Consider the following 20000-nt stretch of genomic DNA (forward strand, 5'->3'; position numbering starts at 1 on the left):
GCTCTTCCCTGCAGAAATATTGCAGCTCAGAGATGCTCGTAGGTCTTCTGGCGTGCGTGTCTGCCATCTGCCAACAGACTTTCAGTTATATTCAAATCTGGGGCCTGTGAAAGGAATTCAAAAAACTTAATCTTTCCCTCCTACCTCACGGCTGATCTTTAGCTGCGTTTCCGCATCGTCGTCTTGCTGAAATACCCAGCCTCTTTTTAGCTTCAGTGTCTGGACTGACTGAAGCACATTAGCTTGTGGGAATTATTTGGTATGTAGCTGGATCCGTGATTTGGGATTTAATTTTAGCCCCAGTTTAGTGATTAGTCTAAGGAGGGCAGGGCAGAGCGGCTTTCGGGAAACCGGCTTCCGCTGTTTTCCTCTGATTTGAACGCATTCCGTCGTTGTTGCCCACAGCATTAGAGAATAATCAGAAGGAAAAAACATTTGCAGATCAGATAAGGTTTGGGCGCCTCACAGAAACACTGCCTCCTGCAGAATGTCAATTTATGGGTAGCTAACGAGTACGTGAATAATGCAACAATTACCATGAAGGGGTTCTTTAACGGGGGCAGGACAGGGAGGGACTAAATTAGAGGACTGACTCTCTGATCCTTCTCCACAACTGTCTTTCTCTCACCACACCCTCATTGCCTGAGGCCAGGATTTTTGATTTTCTGTTTATTTAGATGTTTAAAATGTATGTACATTACAGTATATACCGTGTGCGCACACACAGACACCTACATACATACATACATACATACATACACATATCACAGTTATCTTGTGTTCAATTGACTTAAATCAATACATGAGTGTGGAAAAGCACCAGAAAAGGGAGCTGTCTCCTGATCTGACCTGGGGTCGTGTCTTAGCGTGTCTCTGTGGAGCAGTGTAGGGGAGCTGTCCTGTTGGGACTGGCCTTGTAGGCCTGGCCTGGGATGAAAGGGATCTGTCATCTGAAACTATTCTGTGGAGAGGCCTGTCATATGCACCTGAGGAGTGATGAGCACAGTGCATATCTCCGCTGGACGGGCATAGCCCTGTACACTTGCCAGGGATTTCCCAGACTTTCAGACCAAAGCTCAGCTAACTCTGCATATTAGGGGAGACAGGGGGAGAGGGAGAGGGGGAAAGAGGGAGAGATGGAGAGGGGGAAAGAGAGAGAGATGGAAAGGGGGAAAGAGGGAGAGATGGAGAGGGGGAAAGAGAGAGAGGGAGGGGGAAAGAGGGAGAGATGGAGAGGGGGAAAGAGATGGAGGGGGGCAAAGGGCTTTTGACTTTTTGCCTTTCAAATAAAGCCTTTTATTCAACCTACATATTTAAACAATCAGGAGGACAGTAGTATTTCCATATTTACAGGAAAGAAGAAGAGAGACTAACCCCAGCGGCAGAGGAACCCTCAGAAATGTGTCACTATGACATCATCATGCTGCTTTACTTCACAGTGTTCTGCCAATCTCCCGCCGGCTGCAGAGCACATTACTCATAGATTACTCTTTAATGTGTGGGGAGCTAACTAACTACACACAAGGAATCATTACTGCAACACAACCGCAGGTCTCTCCCTGTTCCAGCTCTTATTTACGAGTCTCGGGAATAGCCAGCTTTGCCTGACCAAAGACAAGATGAATCAGTGTTCAACCATTGACTTTTTTTCCTTTTTTCGAAATTCAACTCCAAACACACACACTGTTTTTGAAGAGCATTCCTCCAGCCGGTGACATCCAGTCCCATAGAACATGACAAAAACCTTGGGGAGTCTGCAAACAAGCAGAAACAGGCCTCCACCACAGAGCCAGACCTCCACTACAGAGCAAGAGGGCCTTCGTTTGTGCACAGCTGGGTTAAAGCTGCTCATTATGGTGTTCATTATTACAACAGAAGTAAAATTCAGCCAGAGCAGAAGGATGAAAGAGAGAGACAGACAGAGAGAAATGGATAAAGATGAAGACAGAACAAGAGACAGACAGAGAGAGAGCATGAGAGAGGAGGAGGAGAGAGAGGTGGACAAAGAAGGAGGGAACATGAGAGAGAGGAAAAATATATAGAGATGGACACCGACTCTATGGCTTGCTGTGTCAACTGACTCTGAGCCACATCCTGACTCAAGGGACTTCATCTCCACAGAACAAATCCTGGTCTTCATCTTCTTCCCTCCTCTTCCTCAATCCTCTGAGGAATCTCCGGAATGTTCAGCTGGAAGGTGGAGGAGCAGATCGGCACCACTCCCCCCAGCGGTGCCCCCCCCCCCGGGGGAACCACCCCTGTGCAGGACAGAGTGTGGGTCACCACTGCAAGCACAGAGGAGCTCAGCCGTACAGACCCAGCTGAGATTCACACTGTGGAGGAGGCGTGTGTGTGTGTGTGTGTGTGTGCGCGTGTGTGTGTGTGTGTGTGTGTGTGTGTGTGTGTGTGTGTGTGTGTGTGTGTGTGCGCGTGTGTGTGTGTGCATGTGTGTGTGCGCGTGTGTGTGCGCGTGTGTGTGCGTGTGTGTGTGTGTGTGTGTGTGTGTGTGTGTGCTTACTGTAAAACCTGAGTGAGTGTGTGTGTGTGTGTGCAAAAGAACAAAGAATGGCCTTCAGTCAGAGTTCATTGAACTGAGTGTTACAGACCTCATCTCCACCAGAGACCCTCTGCTGAGGATCCAACATCATGTTGTGTGACCTCAGAGAGAACACTGAGACCCTCACACTGAGACCCTCACAAAAACCCACAGAGAGAGGGCACAGGCTCACTGAGACCCTCACAAAAACCCACAGAGAGACCCTCACACAGAGACCCACACACAGAGACCCACACACTGAGACCCTCACGCTGAGACCCACACACTGAGACCCACACACTGAGACCCTCACGCTGAGACCCACACACAGAGACCCTCACACTGAGACCCACAGAGAGACCCTCACGCTGAGACCCACACAGAGACCCTCACACAGAGACCCCCACACTGAGACCCTCACGCTGAGACCCTCACACTGAGACCCTCACACAGAGACCCTCACACTGAGATCCACACACTGAGACCCTCACGCTGAGACCCTCACGCTGAGACCCTCACACTGAGACCCTCACACTGAGACCCACACACTGAGACCCTCACACTGAGACCCTCACACTGAGACCCTCACAGAGAGGGCACAGACCCTGAGGTGTTGCGTCAGTCTGCGGGGTGACGGTACACACTCATAAACCTGCCCTACCTTCCTCACACCTTAGCGCGGCCTGAGCTCATTATAAAAACTCAAAGTTTGGAGTTTCCCCAGGCTGCACCCTGTTACTCAGGCAGGAAGAGCGTCTCTCAGCGGCAGAGAGAACGAGCTGTCCTGGCAGGACTGGGTGTCCTCGGGAAGCATCTCGGCTTTACGGATCAGAACGGAGCTCAACTCCATCCCATCCATGCGTCAGGAACCCCACACTTCCCGGGAAGCGGAGGGACAAGTCTGGATTGGACTGGGTGTGTCTGGCACGCACACACACGCACACATGCAGGCGCTCACACACACAGAGGGCAGGACTGTATGTGAGTCTCACTGTCACGCCTCCACTCCTGATTCCTCCAGATTCATACAGAATACCAGACTATACATCTAATAAGGGGAACAGGCCATGCCCCCCAGCTGGGCTTGTCATTTTTAGACTTGTAATTGCCTTTGGATAAAAGCATCTGCCAAATGAATAAATGTAAATACTATCTGTAGTTCAGAGTCTGTCTCGGAATGTGTCAAGCAGACCCTACTTCCACTACAAATCCCAGTAGGCTGTTCCATGCCACATTTTTTCTCGCATGCATATTAAACTCTGTATGCATACAAAAGAGAAAAAATACTTCCTAGTACTAATATGAAATTTGCCTTGAACTCATCTTAAAGTAGCTTCTATAGCATATGCTAGTTACCCCTTTTAAAAATATAAAAAAGTCTATCAGTCCTTCTCTCTAGTTCTAAGTCTCTCCTTATAACTCACCTTCTCTGCTTTTCAGAAGGCCTCTACATCCTTATACTATAGTACCAGAACAGGGCACAGTACTGCAAACTTGGCCTGAAAAGGCATCCTATAACATTTGCATAACCTCCTTTCATTTGTAATCAATACTTTTTGCTATGTATCCTAGCATCCTATGTGCCTGTTTTATTGCTTAGTGAAATGTGTAAATTCAGTTGGATTTGTGTGAACTACTACAAAGTCTTTCTTCGTACTGTATCTGCAGTACTGTATCTATCCATTTTACTCACTTTTACAAACGCGCCTGGCGTGCGTGCTGGAAAGGTTAGCGTTCGGGGATCAATCGAAAAGCAAACAGGCCTCAGTGTTATCAGACATGGGGGGAGAGACGAGGCCGCAGCTGCGTGAAGATAACGCGGCCAAGGACCTTTCTGTCATCAATCGAAATGCATATCCTTGGCTGTCATAGCTGAAACTGACAACAACTGTACACCTCCATAGCGGTGTTTCATCTCAGGCGAGGGCTGAGAGAGCCTGACTTGCTTGGTGCTGTTCCAAACTGAGTTTCTCTGCGAAGTGGAGCGTTTATACCATGATAGCACTATTTATGAACAAAAAAAAAACTTAAAACAACTACGACTATCCGAAAAAAAAAAAAACGCATCAAACAGGATTAGATTTGTGGTGTCTGCCGATCAGTTGAATTACTGCTCCTCTGAGTTTTTCCACATTTATGGGGCCATTTTGATTGAACCCTCACAAAAATCGCATTAACGAGAAGACTAGCTACTCTTAGCCTTCTGAGAAAGTATAGAAATTTAATTTTCCCTACTGTCTGGTTAAAAAAGGAATCACGAATATTTCATTCACGTTCCTTCTTTAAATGGATACCTACAGACGTTGTTAACCGGTTCGCACAAAATGCAATAATGCTTAATATCGTTCCCGCCTACAAGGGGGTATGATGCCCGCAGAAACCCGCTCAGATCTGGAGAGTTTCAGAGATTTCTTCGCTCTTTAATTAGGCAAATTCCTTTGTAATGAAAAACAGTGTCAGCAGTAACCACTGTTTACCAGCACGTTTGCTCTGGATCATTGGAGATTCCTTTCGTACGTTGTTTGGTTCTGTTTCTGGGGAAGGCTCTTCGCCATCACCAGTTTCTAGCCACTACCACTACAACTACTACTACTGTAAGACTAACACAATGATTACACAAGCTCATAGGTCACTGGACAGACGGTCAGTTCATCGCATTTCTATTCAGTTAATCTGGTCCGATAAGCACCAATCAAAGTCTGAAATGTAGATTGGACAGGTGCTCTGAGAAAGAAAATTCTTAGTTTCTATGGTAACTTTGCGGTAAAAGTAACCGCGGAATGGAGTGTAAACCGCAGCCTCCCGTCAGATGTGCTGTGTGACGATGCTGCCCGGTAGTTTAGGTTAGAAATTGTCTGACTGCTTTCTTGCAGTACTGACTGTGCCATCAACTTCTTAGGCTCCAACACATTTTTGGACAAACCGCATTCGCCGCCCGGTCACCCCTCTCACTATCTCTAAAACACTACCTGAGACTCTTTATGTGTGTGTGTGTGTGTTGGGGGAGGTTACCCTCCTTCTTTACAAACCAAATGGAATCTGTTTTTGATTAATAAGTGACAAAGCCACACCACAGTGAAACTGACACCGCATGGTTGATGACACCTCCAACCCCGCAGACACACACACACACACACACACACACAAAATTCATTTAGCGGTTTCTGTTAATGTGTGAAATTCATAGTTCTGCTGTACGGTGCTTTGCGTTTCACTCCCGCGTTGAACCAGGTGCATCTCAGCGCTGTGTGTGACACCGGCGCATGTTCGAATCGGCCCGTGGTTAACTCAGTCTGTCTGTGCTACTCCTCGTGTCACTAAATGCACTTTGTAGCATGCTGAATAGCGAAAATCTGCACACAAATTCAATGCTACCGGTGCTTTACTGGAAAGACGTTGAGATAAAATGTTATCTTCTCAGTTAACTTTGTATGATAGCACCGCAGTAACCGTCACCATGGAAACGTTGCCTGCGATGTGGGCTCTCGGGTGGTTCGGGGTCGTAGTCTCCCCCTCAGCAACTTTCTTTTAAAAATCGATCTTTGTGTTTAAAGTCTCACCGGAGTGGCTTGTTTCCCCAATGAACACGCCACATATCGATGTCGTTTTACGGATCCCTAATAAGTGCGTCTGATGTACAATTACCGCTCTCCGTCGGATTAGAAGGACCGCATTCTGGGTCATTTTTTGTCCAGATCTGTGCGTGGCCCCAAGCGCGAGTGATTCCGTGGGAGAGCCGAGTCCACGGTGCGAGCATGATTGCGCAATTGGTATTCAGACGGTCGAACCGCAGAGAAAGACTTGCTGTGATTTGTCAGAAACACGCCGTATTGTCCGAGGATGGAGGCGGTGCCACCGCAGGCTTCGGCACAGTAAATACCGGCGCTGGAAAACTCTGTGCTCTGCTCTTGCGGCACCTGGGGAGAGGGAACCAATAAATTTTAATCGGACCTGCGGATATTTGCTGCTTGTTTTTCATTTTCGAGGTTCCTGTGTCAACAAGGACTCGCAACGACAGAAGCAGAAACTCTTCCAAAGCGCTGCAATGGACAACAACACCGTGGACCCCCGCTGCCGTCAGCAACCTCCGCTGGCTATCGATATCATAACGCGTGAGTAGGCTACACACGTCTCTGTGCGTTAAATTAAAACGGCGTATCCTCTCTTGTGAGTAACTGCGGTGCTCTGGGTGACGGAATGCGCGGTGCGGAGTGATGATCGTGTGCCTTCGGCTTAAGTAGCGAAAGAAGTTTAATACCGGAGAGAAACGCTAACTTTTACAGCAGCAGCGCAGCACCATCATTTGAATTATATAACCTTCAAAGTGAATGTTGTTGATATTATAGTGCTGACCTACCGGCCTCAGGAAGCGCAAGTTATTTGTCCTTCTTTCTGTCGTCCGTGAGCAGTGCAGTCTCGGACACATTGCACATTATCATCTAAAACATAGTGAAGGATTGTTCAGAGGGTGGAATATCTTCAGACATATATTTAATTTGCAAACTTATGAACAAACTTATGAACAAATGATCGACAAATCAATAAATGATTATCGATAATGATCAAATTTGCTCCGGCAGTTTCTGATTTATGGTCTGAATGTATCGACCGGTACAATCGCGTGTGTACAAACGCTTGCTCTGTAGGATTGCTCGATTTTTTGCGAATTAAAAATTGTCCCAATATAAATGGTAAATAGCGGCTAAAATATCTCTAATTTTTTTGTAGTAATGTGTTTCCCCGAACTGTTTAAAGTTTGTGCGTTTGCCAGTAACCTACAGTATGATAAGGAAAATGATAAGATCTCCCCAGGAAGTTACCCTCTGAAGGCACAGAGGAGAAAAACATCTGTATCAACTGTAAATGTCGTTCGAAGAAAGTGTAGGTAATTAAGTAAATAATTGCCTATAAATTATGGAAAAAGTAAGTTATCATGAAAAAAAATCTTGTAATTCTGTGTTTCCGAAATTGGGGCTTTAGTTTTTCCTCTTACTTTATTCATTTCTTAATCTTGCAAAGATTGCAAAAATTATGTGCAAATAAAGTTTTTTCTACGTTTTCAGCAGAATCCTGAAATGAAGCCAGTGTAAGTGTAACACCTGTAACCTGCAGAGCCCGGAGATTACGCCCCTCCAGTGCGAGGCAGCTGGCTGCTTTTTTTGTCGTTCACATTTTTGCGTTCTTACAAAAGTAACTTTACTTCCCCCAGTCCGGGCGCTGGTTTCATGAAACCTGTTCGCAATGAACAGAGCTATTTTATATATTTATTTTCACCCCCAGCATCTTCTCGGTACACCTGACGGCGGCGCTATAGCAATCATTTGAAATCGAGTAATGCTTTCAGCAAGCGGAGCTCCTTAAAGATAGTGTTGGAAAAAGCCATTAGAGTACTAAAACCTTATCTAATGTTGTTTAATTTAAGAAGTCTGAAGTCAAATTCATTAAGTCTGTGAGAACCTTTGGAAATTGTGGAAAAGTGCCCCAATAATGTTTGAATGGAAAGATCAGGGCAGCAGCAGGGAGTATATCATATTTCCATATTTACACATTCACACGTTACATACATCAGCAGCAGTGGAACAGTTTGCAGCCTGATGCAAACACAGCGGCAGGGTTTGTGTGAAGCTCTCTCAGCCCTGAGCGTCCGCAGATGCATCCCTGTCAGCGGCTCACACAGCTAAGCTGCCCGGTCTCCGCTGTGCAGCGGGAGCCTGGCTCCTCCCTGTGACCTTCACTCTGTTATTATACTGTATAACATGCTTTGGCATTATTAGAAACATGCATTTCATGCTGTTAAAGCAAACTGAACTGAGAGAGAGAGAGCAAGAGTTACCAAATCCTGTCTGATCTACAAACTCTGTTCAGGCGATGCCGACTTGAAAGACCTGCCAGCTGTTTGCTGGCCGTAGCAGCGTTGTGTTTCTGGGCACGGTGTGACACAGTGGCTTTATTTACTGGTCTTGGGAATGTGATGAAGACCTGTGATGATGGGCTCCCACGCAGGGTGGCCCGCCAGCTGTGCTGTGTGAAAGCAGCAGAGTATCTCTGAGGACCGGCGCGTGGCAGAAACAGCACTTTAATGCTGTTGGTTACTTTTTCTAACACTGAAGCCAGCCAACCCAGAAGTTTGGATGTGTCCAATACTCAGTAGAGTGTGTCACCTGTGTGTGTGTGTGTGTGTGTGTGTGTGTGTGTGTGTGTGTGTGTGTGTGTGTGTGTGAGTGAGTGAGTGAGTGAGTGTGTGTGTGTGTGTGTGTGCGTGCGAGTGAGCGTGCGTGCGTGAGTGAGTGTGTGTGTGAGTGAGTGAGTGAGTGTGTGTGTGTGTGTGAGTGTGTGTGTGTGCGTGCGTGCGAGTGTGTGTGTGTGTGTGTGTGTGTGTGTGTGTGTGTGAGTGAGTGAGTGAGTGAGTGAGTGTGTGTGTGTGTGTGTGTGTGTGTGCGTGCGAGTGAGCGTGCGTGCGTGAGTGAGTGTGTGTGTGAGTGAGTGAGTGAGTGTGTGTGTGTGTGTGTGAGTGTGTGTGTGTGTGTGTGTGGAGGAGGCTCTCACCTTACCCTGCAGGGGGGACTGAACAACAGCATATTGTTCAGTGTCTTACAGTATATTTCATTTTCTAATAGGGCATCATCTGCCAGGTGCCTAGAGGGAATGTAAGGTCAGGTTTCTGGCTTTCTCTGCCTGAGCTTCAGGAGCGTGTAAGAGAGAGCTCCAGGAAATGCTCACAGATGGCATGAATCCACAGCTCCTCTGGCAGTCAGATCAAAACCGCGGTTCAGGATGCAGGAGCCTCAACGATGCAAAACAACAGCAAGGCAGACAAAGGGCTCTGCCTGCATGTGTCCCAGCGGGAGGTCGTGTGGGCTTTTTCCTGCCCTGCCCTGCTCCTGTTCCTCGCTCTACATACTTCTACTGCTGTTCCCAGGCCACCTCCTCTCACTCCTCCTCTCTCCCTCTCACTCCTCCTCTCTCTCTCTCTCACTCCTTCTCTCTCCCTCTCACTCCTCCTCTGTCTCCCTCTCACCCCTTCTCTCTCTCTCATTCCTCCTCTCTCTCCCTCTCACTCCTTCTCTCTCTCATTGCTCCTGTCTTTCTCTCTCATTCCTCCTCTGTCTCCTTCTCATTCCTCCTCTCTCTCCTTCTCATTCCTCCTCTCTCTCCCTCTCATGTCCAGGGCACCTCCTGTCTCTTCTCATGCAGGGGTGGCAGTGTAGCACAGTGGTAAGGAGCAGGGCTTGTAACTGAAAGGTTGCTGGTTTGATTCCCTGCTGGGACACTGCAGCTTTACCCTTGGGCATAGCATCTCACCAACAGCTCCCTAAGTAAATATCCAGATGTATAAATGGATAAAACTGTATCCTGTGTAAGTTGGTCTAGATAAGAGTGTCTGCTAAATGCTAACAGTAATGTAATGTTAATCATTTTCCCTCTCTGTGGCCCGGTAAAGGGCAGCCGCCTGGGGAAATGAGGTAACAGGCACATCGCAGGCAGGTCGCAGGCAGGCAGGCAGGTGTTTGGCGTTTGGCGTTTGGTGTTTGGCGTTTGGCGTTTTTCCTCCAGCAGTGTCTCCTCGTGTTGTTTTGTCTCTGGACCCCCGGAGAGTGTCCGGGCGAGCCGCCTGGACTGGCATGTCCTCACTGCACATGCTGTCAGTCCTTCCACGTGATGTCCTGCTTGTGTCATTTTTTGTCTTCCAGCCTGTCAGTATGGGCGTGTCATCTGTTTTGTTCTTCTTGCGTGCATGTGCTTTTGTTTTTGTTTTCAGCCATCGCCCCACTGCCTGTCCGGCCTATCTGCCCTGCTGCCACACCCTCCACCTGAATCCCATCCTGCACACCTGGTCCCTGTTGTCTCATCATCAGTCTGTGTATTTATACCCCTCTATCTGCTCTGTTTCTCTGCCACTTCGTCACAGTGTTTCAGTCTGTTTCGTTCCCGCCTGTTTGTTGTTTGTTTGCTCTGGGGTTTTTTTTTGGACTCTCTGCCTGTTTCGTTGGAATTTGTCCCTTGCCGTGTTTTGGATCTTCTGCTCGTGGATTCTCTGGTTTTGACTGTTCTGTTACTACGCTTTTGGATATCCTTCAATAAACGCCTGGTTTGTCATCCCGGTCTGCGCCTGGGTCCTTCCACCTGAAAGCCTGACACATACTCGGTCACCACGGCAACCGACTGTGGGATTTCCCAACACATGTGGGGATCATTAGGCTGTTTCTGGGAAGGGAGGATGTTCTTGGTAAATGTGTCAAGGTCAAGTGGTTTAGATACACAATAAACGCGGTTGCATGTTATGTATTATGTTGAATCAGAGAAGGGGTTTGGTTTTGCCAAAGTGAAACTGACCGGGAGGACTGGGCTTGCTGCTAATAAATGAAACAGGTTTTTCCCCGGTGAAGCTGATTTAGCAAGCCTGGTCAATGGGGATGGCTCTTTCCTAATGAATCTGGTGAATAAAGCTGGTTAATGCAGCTGGATGGGCTGTGTCTCCACAGAGCTGGACACCTTCGGGATTGTCCTGTACTCTGCTCTGACTCTGATGGCTGCTCTGTCCGTCCTGGTCTACATCGAGGAGTGCATCTATATCTACAGAAAGGTCTCGTCCCCAAAGAAGACGGCCATCATCTGGGTGAACGGAGCAGCTCCAGTGAGTGCAATCACCCGCTGCTCTCCTGCCACCCACAAACTTTCAGAGCATCCATCAGAGAATCAGAGCAGCTGTGTGCTGTGTTTCTCACTGCGTCTCTCTCTCTCTCTCTCCCTCTCCCCCACTCTGTCTCTCTCTCTCTCTCCCTCTCTCTCCCTCGGTCTCTCTCTCTCTCTCCCTCTGTCTCTCTCTCTCTCTCTCTCCCCCACTCTGTCTCTCTCTCTCTCTCTCTCTCTCTCCCCCTCTCCCCCACTCTGTCTCTCTCTCTCTCTCTCTCTCTCCCCCCCTCTCCCCCACTCTCTCTCTCTCTCTCTCTCTCTCTCTCTCTCTCTCTCAGATCATTGCCACCACATGTTGTTTGGGGATGTGGATCCCGAGAGCCACCATGTTCACTGAGATGACCTCCAGCTCGTGAGTCCGGCCTCTGTTACCCTCACCTTCACCCCCACACCCACTTCTTTCTCGGGGTCTAATACAGACACTTCAATACTACTGAGAGACTAAATTCTAAAAAGAACTCTGAGCTTCACTGATTATGTATGCGGTAGTGCCAAAATAGAAAACGTGTCAGAGTTGTCTGTACTTGTACAGTGAAAATTGCATCCTTGTATTCCTGTGAAACAGAATCAATTTCTAGCAAAAGAAAGTTTTCCATTCTGTCCTTGCAGGGACTCCATGCACTGTTCACTTTGCGGTGCTGATCTAGGGTCAGATTTCCCAACCCCAGTCCTACCCTTTAGTAAAGCAAAACGTCTCTTACTTGGAATGTTCAGATGGCTTTTAGTATCAAAAAGGTATAGAATATTGTGAAAGTCCCATCCAAGCTAAAAGTTCTGGTACAGTGGTAACCCTACTTCTCTCTCATTCTTAGTTTTTCCTCAGTCTCCTCTCTCACTCACACACACTCCTGCTCCTCTCTCTCACTCACACACGCTCCTGCTCCTCTCTCTCACTCTCACACACTCCTCTCTCACTCACACACTCCTGCTCCTCTCTCTCACTCTCACACACTCCTCTCTCACTCACACACTCCTGTTCCTCTCTCTCACTCTCACACACTCCTGCTCCTCTCTCTCACTAACACACACTCCTGCTCCTCTCTCTCACTCTCACACACTCCTGTTCCTCTCTCTCACACACTCCTGCTCCTCTCTCTCACTCACACACTCCTGCTCCTCTCTCTCACTCACACACACTCCTGCTCCTCTCTCTCACTCTCACACACTCCTGCTCCACTCTCTCTCACTCACACTCCTCTCTCACTCTCACACACTCCTGCTCCTCTCTCTCACACACTCCTGCTCCTCTCTCTCACACACTCCTGTTCCTCTCTCTCACTCTCACACACTCCTGTTCCTCTCTCTCACTCTCACACACTCCTGCTCCTCTTTCTCTCACTCACACTCCTCTCTCACTCTCACACACTCCTGCTCCTCTCTCTCACACACTCCTGCTCCTCTCTCTCACACACTCCTGTTCCTCTCTCTCACTCTCACACACTCCTGTTCCTCTCTCTCACTCTTACACACTCCTCTACCACTCTCACACACTCCTGTTCCTCTCTCTCACTCTCAAACACTCCTGCTCCTCTCTCTCACTCTCACACACTCCTGTTCCTCTCTCTCACTCACACACACTCCTGTTCCTCTCTCTCACTCTCACACACTCCTCTCTCACTCTCACACACTCCTGCTCCTCTCTCTCACTCTCACACACTCCTGTTCCTCTCTCTCACTCTCACACTCCTGTTCCTCTCTCTCACTCTCACACACTCCTGCTCCTCTCTCTCACTCTCACACACTCCTGCTCCTCTCTCTCACTCTCACACACTCCTCTCTCACTCTCACACACTCCTGTTCCTCTCTCTCACTCACACACACTCCTCTCTCACTCTCACACACTCCTGTTCCTCTCTCTCACTCTCACACACTCCTCTCTCACTCTCACACACTCCTGCTCCTCTCTCTCACTCACACACTCCTCTCACACTCTCACACACTCCTGTTCCTCTCTCTCACTCACACACACTCATCTCTCACTCTCACACACTCCTGTTCCTCTCTCTCACTCACACACACTCCTCTCTCACTCTCACACACTCCTGTTCCTCTCTCACTCTCACACACTCCTCTCTCACTCTCACACACTCCTGCTCCTCTCTCTCACTCACACACACTCCTCTCTCACTCTCACACACTCCTGCTCCTCTCTCTCACTCTCACACACTCCTCTCTCACTCTCACACACTCCTGTTCCTCTCTCTCACTCTCACACACTCCTCTCTCACTCTCACACACTCCTGTTCCTCTCTCTCACTCTCACACACTCCTGTTCCTCTCTCTCACTCACACACACTCCTCTCTCACTCTCACACACTCCTGTTCCTCTCTCACTCTCACACACTCCTCTCTCACTCTCACACACTCCTGCTCCTCTCTCTCACTCACACACACTCCTCTCTCACTCTCACACACTCCTGCTCCTCTCTCTCACTCTCACACACTCCTGTTCCTCTCTCACACTCTCACACACTCCTGCTCCTCTCTCTCACTCTCACACACTCCTGTTCCTCTCTCACTCTCACACACTCCTGCTCCTCTCTCTCACTCTCACACACTCCTGTTCCTCTCTCACTCTCACACACTCCTGTTCCTCTCTCACTCACACACTCCTGTTCCTCTCTCACACTCTCACACACTCCTCTCTCACTCTCATACACTCCTGCTCCTCTCTGTCACTCTCACACACTCCTGTTCCTGTCCACTTAGTGACCTGTCCCCTCTCTTCCGAGGGCGGCTTTCTGCAGCATGCAGAAGTTTGACCTTTCACCCCCGAGGCCTGTGCAGAGTGAGCTTTGAGTTCAAGCAGGGTGGTCTGTCTTCACATGTTTTTCTCTGTGGAGAGCAGGAATCCCGACATTGTGGAAGAGTGTAGTCTGGACATGGAAAAACTGCACTATTTAGATAAAAACAGCCCCACGGTGCTCATTCACCATGTTTTCACTTCCTTACTGCCATTTTAGCTCTGCTGGATTTATTTCCATGGGACAGTTTCTCACTAACGAGATGATAATGGCCATTTATAAATGTACTGATGTTCTCCGTCTGCAGGTATTTTGCAGTCGTGGTGTATAAGCACTCTCTCTCTCAATAAGCTCTCTCTAAATACTTCCCCACTCTATATGCAAATAAACAAGTACATCATTTCCCGTGCCTAGTCTGCCGGAAATTAAAAGAAGAAGAAGAAGAAATTAAAACAATGCAGACTGGGTCTATTCCTTGGCGTGATCCAGGCAAACCAAATCGCTCAAGATGTTTGACGCACTCGTAATATATCTCTATGGGCTTTTCGAAATTTTCAGGTGCAGCGACTCAAATTCTGTTTACCTTTGGAAGAAGCAGAAATGCTAGATTAAAATGTTTTTGACTTCACCGTATTTGGCTGGCACCTTGCCAGTATAGGTGATTTAAATAGGCTAAGCAAGTTATTTAGTTTCAAAGCGTTCTTACGTAATTCACTGCAATGAAAATGCTTTATCATGTACTTTAGTATCAATGGTTGCTAGCTAGCTAGGTAGCATGCTAGTATTGTGAGCACATTTATCAATTACTTTTCTAAGTTTAACGGAAGCGCACTTTATATGGAATAATGTATTAGAGGAAAGAATCGCCCGAGTCGTGAAACGAGCATCCTGTTCAGCGTTACTGCATTGCAAAAAGCAGACTACTATTTGAAGCTGTGTAGCTATGTCTGTGAATCAGCGAACATTTGTCTTAGAAACTTGCTGTTTAAATTGCCTTAACACTGAAAGCACTGAAGTGCCTGGGTCACTCAACGAGTGTCCTGTTCAGTGTCTTACGCAGAGGACGTCAGTTGAGTAGGCGGGCGTTCAATGTGTCCCAGGACACATTCGCATTCACACTGCTAAAAGAATGTGGCCATATGCGGCCCAGACCACCTCCGAATGTGGTCTGAACGATCGGATCTCAATGCGTCTGTTACGGCCAGACTCCTACCAAAGGTGACTACAGGCAGTCACAGGGCAGTTGGCAGGACAAATACTCCGCACATAATAATATAACAACCCGGCTACTCACTCTTCCGAGTTTGGTCCAGCCGGGCAGAAGACGCAGCGGCGAGTGCTTCGCAGTTGAACGGGTTGAACAGTATTTATACGGATTGGAGAACAGATAGTTGGAGAGATAGCAGTGCACTGGAGTTTTAGAAAGAGTGGTTTGAGAGAGGGAAGAAAGTAATGTGGAGTAAAGAAAAGTATGGATCTGGAGATCGGTGCGCAAAAGAATGAAATAAAACGGTGGGGACCGGCCAGTCTGCAATAGACCGTCGGACTGGCTCCACCGTCCTGTCCAAAACAACCAAAACAAAACTAGAAAATAAACTCGACAAAAAATGCACCACCGTCTCACGAACTTTATACCTAAAACTGCTCTTAAACACGAAGTGAGACAACAACTAAATTCGCACAAAATACCACGCTGGTACTTACTCAAATTCCCCGACGACTGTGCTTGCCGCCATAGACGTTTAAATTACCCGAGGTGCACAAGTTCGTGCCCCCGTGACCCTGACGTCATGTGACCCCTAACCCTTACTTCCGTGCACCCTTTTCCTGACGTCATGTGGCATACCCGTAACAGCGTCCTCAGTGCGTCTTGGGTGCGTTCACACCTGTACTTAGAGCTGTCCACTTGTGATCGGATCGCCCAAGATGCATGTTAATGCCAGGTGTGAACAGGGTCTCTCTCTCTGCAGGTATTTTGTGATCGTGGTGTATAAGCTCTCTCTCTCCCTTTCTCCCTTCCTCTCTCTCCTGTTCTCTCTCTCTCTCTCTCTCTCTCTCTCCCTCTCTCTGCAGGTACTTTGCAATCGTGGTGTATAAGTTCTTGGTGCTGATGCTGGAGGAGTGTGGGGGGGACGAGGCGTTTCTGAGGCGCTGTGGGAAGGACACGCTTCGGATCAGCACCGGGCCCTGCTGCTGCTGCTGCCCCTGCCTGCCCCGCGTGGCTGTCACACGGTATGCAGGGGTCACGTGGGGGTCACGGGGGGGTCACACAGTGGACGAACTGGTACTATTTCAGGTTCACAACAACTTGGCTCAGGGTAACATCAAGGTCACTTTCAGGTCAGGCCATACTGGGTCATGCAGAGGTCATACTGAGTCATGCAGAGGTCATACAGAGGTCATAGTATGTTCTGGATTTATTATGAATGTGATGGACACACAAGGTGTCAGGTTTCGGGTTGGATATGCCTGGGTCAAAGGGCATGAGGCAGAATCACAACAGTGTGTGTGTGAGAGACACAGAGTAGCAGCAGTGTGTGTGTGTGTGTGAGAGACACAGAGTAGCAGCAGTGTGTGTGTGTGTGAGAGACACAGAGTAGCAGCAGTGTGTGTGTGTGTGTGTGTGTGTGAGACAGAGTAGCAGTGTGTGTGTGTGTGTGTGTGTGTGAGAGAGAGACACAGAGTAGCAGCAGTGTGTGTGTGTGTGTGTGTGTGTGTGTGTGTGTGAGACAGAGTAGCAGTGTGTGTGTGTGTGTGTGTGTGTGTGTGTGAGAGAGAGACACAGAGTAGCAGCAGTGTGTGTGTGTGTGTGTGTGTGTGTGTGTGTGTGTGTGTGTGTGTGTGAGACAGAGTAGTAGCAGTGTGTGTGTGTGTGTGTGTGTGAGAGACACAGAGTAGCAGCAGTGTGTGTGTGTGTGTGTGTGAGAGACACAGAGTAGCAGCAGTGTGTGTGTGTGTGTGTGTGTGTGAGAGAGAGACACAGAGTAGCAGCAGTGTGTGTGTGTGTGTGTGTGTGTGTGTGTGTGAGACAGAGTAGCAGTGTGTGTGTGTGTGTGTGTGTGTGTGAGAGAGAGACACAGAGTAGCAGCAGTGTGTGTGTGTGTGTGTGTGTGTGTGTGTGTGTGTGTGTGTGTGTGAGACAGAGCAGCAGTGTGTGTGTGTGTGTGAGAGAGACACAGAGTAGCAGCAGTGTGTGTGTGTGTGTGTGTGTGTGTGAGACAGAGTAGCAGTGTGTGTGTGTGTGTGTGTGTGTGTGTGTGTGTGTGAGACAGAGCAGCAGTGTGTGTGTGTGAGAGAGAGAGACACAGAGCAGCAGTGTGTGTGTGTGTGTGTGTGTGTGTGTGTGTGTGTGTGTGAGACAGAGCAGCAGTGTGTGTGTGTGTGTGTGTGTGTGTGTGTGTGTGTGTGTGTGTGAGACAGAGCAGCAGTGTGTGTGTGTGTGTGAGACAGAGCAGCAGTGTGTGTGTGTGTGTGTGTGTGAGACAGAGTAGCAGTGTGTGTGTGTGTGTGTGTGTGTGAGAGAGACAGAGCAGCAGTGTGTGTGTGTGTGTGTGTGTGTGTGTGAGACAGAGTAGCAGTGTGTGTGTGTGTGTGTGTGTGTGTGAGAGACACAGAGTAGCAGCAGTGTGTGTGTGTGTGTGTGTGAGACAGAGCAGCAGTGTGTGTGTGTGTGTGTGAGACAGAGCAGCAGTGTGTGTGTGTGTGTGTGTGTGTGTGTGTGAGAGAGACACAGAGTAGCAGCAGTGTGTGTGTGTGTGTGTGTGTGTGTGTGTGTGTGTGAGACAGAGCAGCAGTGTGTGTGTCGGAGGCCAGGGGCCTGTGCTTGGAGCTCCTGTGCTCTTGCGGTCAGTCTTCTCTGCCCATCAGAGGAGTGATTGGAGAGGTCAACGTGCCGGGGAGCACAATGACACCCGCAAAGGTCAGCGGTATCGACCCTCACATCTCCCACTGTTTTTCCCACAATCCTTTGCTTTGTTTGAGAGGACTATCCAAGCGAAAGCCGCAGGGAGGGAGGCAGAGTGCCGGAGGGCTGCACAGACAGGGCTGCATGTAGAAGTTTAACTCACTGGTTAATCTGGCTGAAACTGTTTGCCTGGGTGAATGGATCCTGGGTCACTCACCCTGGGTCACAGCCCAGTACGTTTACCTGTTGCACAAGGCATTCCATAACGCTGTCGCCCTGGAGACTCCCCCAGACTCTGTCCCAGCTCAGGGACTCCTGAAAGGGGAAAGGTCTTCTCACTTTGTGACTGCGTTTTGGAGCCATTAGCAGGGTATTCCTGGGTTTGATGGCATGGCTCCAAGGGGACAGTATTGCCCCATGCTGATAACATCGCAGCACACAGACGGCATCCCTTGGTCAGTCTCTGGAGAGGCAGAGGAGAAATGATGAGATCACATCACTGCTGTCACGGTTTGGCTGCTGAGTGCCCAGCACCTGCTGAACTCTCCGGCCTCAGAACGCATAGCTCAGGACATTACATAAAACATTACATTCTTTAATAATATTGCTTCAGCCATAGAGAGACATTTTGTACCTATGCCAGCTGATTTCTGACGATTTATAGGTTAAATTAAAGGTAAATTATATGTTAATTTAACTTCAGTCTTGTAATTTTGAATTTTTTGCTAGTCTGTATTGATTTTTTAATTGTATTTTAAGGTATTAATTACACATATATAGTGCACTGTGTACCTGTACATTTATGACTACCTGTGTGGAAGCGGTGTTTTAACTGTTTGCTGTTTGTTCCGTGATCGCTGTACAGTAGAGTCTGCTTATTTTACAGTGTGTGTCTAAGTGCATATCAGCCAAGCTGCCCTTAACACATCACACATTAATGAAGATTTCATGTACTGATTTATAGAATCAGTCATTCATAACTTCCTTAATCACCCATTTGTTGATTTTTAAATTAACACATAATTAATGAATAATTGATGAATGTGTTTATTTGTCAGTCGGTTGGTGCGTTTCAGTGCTGGTTGGTGTGTTTTGGTGATGGTTGGCGTGTTTCGGTGATGGTTGGCGTGTTTCGGTGCTGGTTGGCGTGTTTCGGTGCTGGTCGGCGCGTTTCGGTGCTGGTCGGCGTGTTTCGGTGCTGGTTGGCATGTTTCAGTGCTGGTCGGTGTGTTTTGGTGCTGGTTGGCGTGGGCCACGGTGTCTCTGAATGGTGGCACTCAGAGGCTCCTGCTGCTTCTGTTCCAGGCGAACCCTCTTCCTGCTGAAGCTGGGCTCCTTCCAGTTTGCTCTGCTCAAAACCATCTTCAGCATCCTGTCCATCATTCTGTGGACCAACGGAAACTTCGACGTGGCCAACGTGAGTACCTCTGCGGGAGGTGTGGGGGGGCGTGGCCAACGTGAGTACCTCTGCGGGAGGTGTGGGGGCGTGGCCAACGTGAGTACCTCTGCGGGAGGTGTGGGGGCGTGGCCAATGTGAGTACCTCTGCGGGAGGTGTGGGGGCGTGGCCGACGTGAGTACCTCTGCGGGAGGTGTGGGGGCGTGGCCAACGTGAGTACCTCTGCGGGAGGTGTGGGGGCGTGGCCAATGTGAGTACCTCTGCGGGAGGTGTGGGGGGGGGGGGCAGTGTAGTGGAGTGATTAAGCAGCAGGACTGGTAACTGAAAGCTTGCCGGTTCGATTCCCTGCTGGTACTTAACCCACAACCTCAGTAAATATCCAGCTGTATAAATGGATAACATTGTAAAGAACTGTAACCGATGTGAGTTGCTATGGATGACAGCGCCTGCTACATGCCAGTACTGTAATGTAATGCAAGAGAAGCTCATCCTTCACCGTGTGAGAGATGTTATAAGCGTGCTGTGCTGTGCAGCTGGAGATCACGGGAGCTGCCATCTGGATTAACCCGTTTGTGGGCGTGCTCACCATCATCGCCCTGTGGCCCGTGGCCATCCTGTTCATGCACCTGTGCAACCTGCTGCGCAGCCAGAGGATCATCCCCAAATACGCCATGTACCAGGTGAGTCCTCAGCCAATCGCAGCGCAGCACACTGACTCCACCCCA

General features: G+C 48.7%; 1 protein-coding gene across 1 annotated transcript in view; it reads left to right on the forward strand.

Moving 5' to 3' along the window:
• Nucleotides 1–6414: 6414 nt before the first annotated feature.
• Nucleotides 6415–20000, forward strand: part of slc51a (solute carrier family 51 subunit alpha) — a 14697-nt gene continuing 1111 nt past the window's right edge. The window contains exons 1-6 of the mRNA XM_036522321.1: nt 6415–6648; nt 11020–11171; nt 11509–11582; nt 16048–16206; nt 19184–19295; nt 19809–19955. Coding sequence (XP_036378214.1) covers nt 6582–6648; nt 11020–11171; nt 11509–11582; nt 16048–16206; nt 19184–19295; nt 19809–19955 — 711 coding nt within the window. The 5' untranslated portion in view covers nt 6415–6581. The remainder of the gene's footprint in view (nt 6649–11019; nt 11172–11508; nt 11583–16047; nt 16207–19183; nt 19296–19808; nt 19956–20000) is intronic.

The sequence above is a fragment of the Megalops cyprinoides genome, chromosome 2 (assembly GCF_013368585.1).
Source record: "Megalops cyprinoides isolate fMegCyp1 chromosome 2, fMegCyp1.pri, whole genome shotgun sequence".
Classification (NCBI taxonomy): domain Eukaryota; kingdom Metazoa; phylum Chordata; class Actinopteri; order Elopiformes; family Megalopidae; genus Megalops; species Megalops cyprinoides.